This window comes from Trichoderma reesei (assembly GCF_000167675.1).
Source record: "Trichoderma reesei QM6a unplaced genomic scaffold TRIREscaffold_13, whole genome shotgun sequence".
Classification (NCBI taxonomy): domain Eukaryota; kingdom Fungi; phylum Ascomycota; class Sordariomycetes; order Hypocreales; family Hypocreaceae; genus Trichoderma; species Trichoderma reesei.
This window is the reverse complement of record NW_006711160.1, coordinates 6,053-8,724: the sequence shown is the minus strand read 5'-3', so window position 1 is coordinate 8,724 and position 2,672 is coordinate 6,053. Positions and strand designations below refer to the sequence as shown.

At 56.1% G+C, this 2,672-nt stretch overlaps 1 protein-coding gene across 1 annotated transcript; it reads left to right on the top strand.

Annotated features, from left to right (window-relative positions):
• Positions 1-994: 994 nt before the first annotated feature.
• On the top strand, positions 995-2,193 carry TRIREDRAFT_108655 (uncharacterized protein; the record flags this gene model as incomplete). The annotated part of the gene is made up of 4 exons (XM_006966529.1): positions 995-1,306; positions 1,384-1,505; positions 1,568-1,745; positions 1,807-2,193. 4 exons carry the CDS (start codon positions 995-997, stop codon positions 2,191-2,193), a joined length of 999 nt encoding a protein of 332 aa, XP_006966591.1.
• Between the last annotated feature and the right edge of the window lie 479 nt (positions 2,194-2,672).

The following is a 2,672-nucleotide window of genomic DNA, read 5'->3' as shown; positions in this document are numbered from 1 at the left end:
GAATAGCCAACTCAAGGCAAGCCACCTCCGCATCTGTTACTCCCCGACTTGGGCGCTTGCCGATGCATGCCCCAGACTTTTCATGGATGCTTCCTTTGGCCGTCTTCACCCCCGGTCAAGTCCGCGGTCCAAAATCCCCCTTGCCAGGCAGGGAAACGGGGTAAACGAGCCGCCGCGGGACGAGTCAGTAGGAGTCCACACGGCAGCTGGAGGAGATCGATAGAATATCGCCCACCAGCTTGTTGGAGACTGCAGCCACAAGAACGGCCGGGGACGCCACCGCCACCAGGCCCATGTTTGCAGTCACTTCGGCCTTGTCTTCTTGTTTCGTTTCACCTCTATCTAGTGGAACTATGTTCGACAGCAGCCAATGCCTCTCGTGCCCACACCAGCTGCTTCGGCCCATTGTTCGGCGAGCAAGCGTCAGATGATTGGGGGGGTTTGGTCTTGGAGGCTCACGAACATAGAGAGAACATGAGAAGCAGAGTCCCCAATGTGGCCGGGCATCCGCCTCCATCTCAAGCCAAGGGTTGCATCGCAGACCTTCTAGGCTCGGACCGATTCCGGATCGGCAGAGAGAAAGCGGCCAAGAGCTTTCGTTTTCTGGTCGTCCCCGATGAAGCTGTCCAGGAACGGGGATAGCTCTAGCCCTTGGAGATGGCCAGCGAGGTTTGGCCTTGGCGGCCGAGTGCGCGTTGGACGATCCGGGAAAGGCCTCAAAATAGTGTTTCGAAACTTGTCAGCGTGGAAGCAAGGATACCAAAAAGCGAATGCTACTCTTGGTTGCATTGGAGATAGGACTGAGAGCCAGGGGACTAAGGGGCTAGAGGACATTGAATGATAGTATAGCGAATTGGTATATAAAGGACAGAGGATCCCCGACTCTTGGTCTTGTTGCTCACCAGGTCGGTCATCAAGTCGTCTTCCAGTCCACTTCTCTCCAGCAAGCCATCAAAGAGCAACAGGCCAGGCCAGCTTCTTCCAAGCCATCACCATGACTCTCAAGCACTCCGCCCTCGTCGCCCTGGCTGCTGCCATCGGCGCTCAAGCCCAGGTCTTCACCGTCAACTGCGCCCCCCTGACTCAGTTCCGAGGTGACCCTATCGTGTCTCCTGGTGTTCTGTCCTCGCACGTCCACGCCGTTGTCGGTGGCACTGCCTTTTCCTTCAGCACGACTCCCGAACAGGCCCGAGCTGCCACGGCCACCACCTGTGACAAGATCCTCGACAACAGCAACTACTGGCAGCCCCAGCTGTACCACCAGCGACATGACGGCCAGTTCGAGCTCGTCACCTTCCAGGGCAGTGTAAGTCTTGACTGGTTGAGAAGCATCCCGAGATGATCGGATCGAGATGCAGTTGGACTTACACGAACTTGTTCAAGGCTACCTACTACATTGCTCGTGCCTGCGACTATGCTCCTGGCCGACAGAACTGCAACGGAGCTCCTCTCCCCATTGCTCCCCCCGCTGGCCTCAAGATGCTTGTCGGTGACCTGAACCGACGGTAAGCAGATATCCTGCCGGTACAGCTCCTCAGATATTATATATCTAACAATAAAAAACCAGCACCTTCAACGCCTCCAGCTTCGAGGACCGTGCCATCCAGCACGTGTGTCTCGACACCCAGCCCGTTCCTGACACCAACGGATTCCCTACCCGCCAGTGCCAGCGAATCCGCTCTGAGACCTTCTTCCAGTCCTGCTGGGACGGCAAGAACCTCGACTCGGCCAACCACAAGGACCACGTATGTCTCACATCTTCAGACCCGTTTTTTCCCTCACCATCTGCTAACAATGCCATGACAGGTTGCCTTCCCTGCCATTGGTGACTACAACACTGGCGTGTGCCCGCAGTCGCACCCCAAGGCCATCCTCTCGGTCTTCTACGAGTTTTTCTACGACACCGGCTCCGTCAAGGACTTCAACCGCTTCGTCTACGCCGACGGCGATGCCACCGGCTACAGCCTCCACGCCGACTACTTCCAGGGCTGGAAGGACCAGAACGCCCTCGAGCTCGCCATCACCACCTGCACGGGCCCCAACGGCGTCAACGACAAGGGATGCAGCTTGAACGTCGGCCCCAACGGCCCCGGTGTCTCTGGCCCGCAGAAGCTGCAGACTCCTGCGCCCACCGAGAACATTGGTCTCAACGGCCCTATTCCCGCTCTTCCCGGCAACAACCCCATCCACTAAATCGCTTGACGAACGGGTGTGAGCTGGCTGGAAAGTCCCTTGACAAGGCCGACTACAGACGCAAGAGCTTGAGTCGCGTGACCAGACGCTCATTGGGATGGCTGAAGACAGGGTTTAAAAGCTGGAGGAGGATAAGGGAGTTGGATGGATGAACTGATGACAAAACCATCAAGCTATGGCAATGGTTCTTTGTCAATATCAGCATTGCGACGGGCTGTCTCATGTGGTGGACTTTTCTCATGCACATAGTAGTTTGCATTTCTTACATAGGCAATGAATGATGTACATACGCATTGACGGTCCATTGGTGAGAATCTACCTACATACCTCGTATAGCATGGCGCTATTGTGAGCTGATGGCAGCCTTCGAAGCCCTGCCCTTACCTAGATACAGTGCAGGGAGACTGAACCTGGTTCAACAAATGATAACATGAGAGATCTGCGCAAACGCCCCCCTTTTCCGGATGACGGAGAATAGA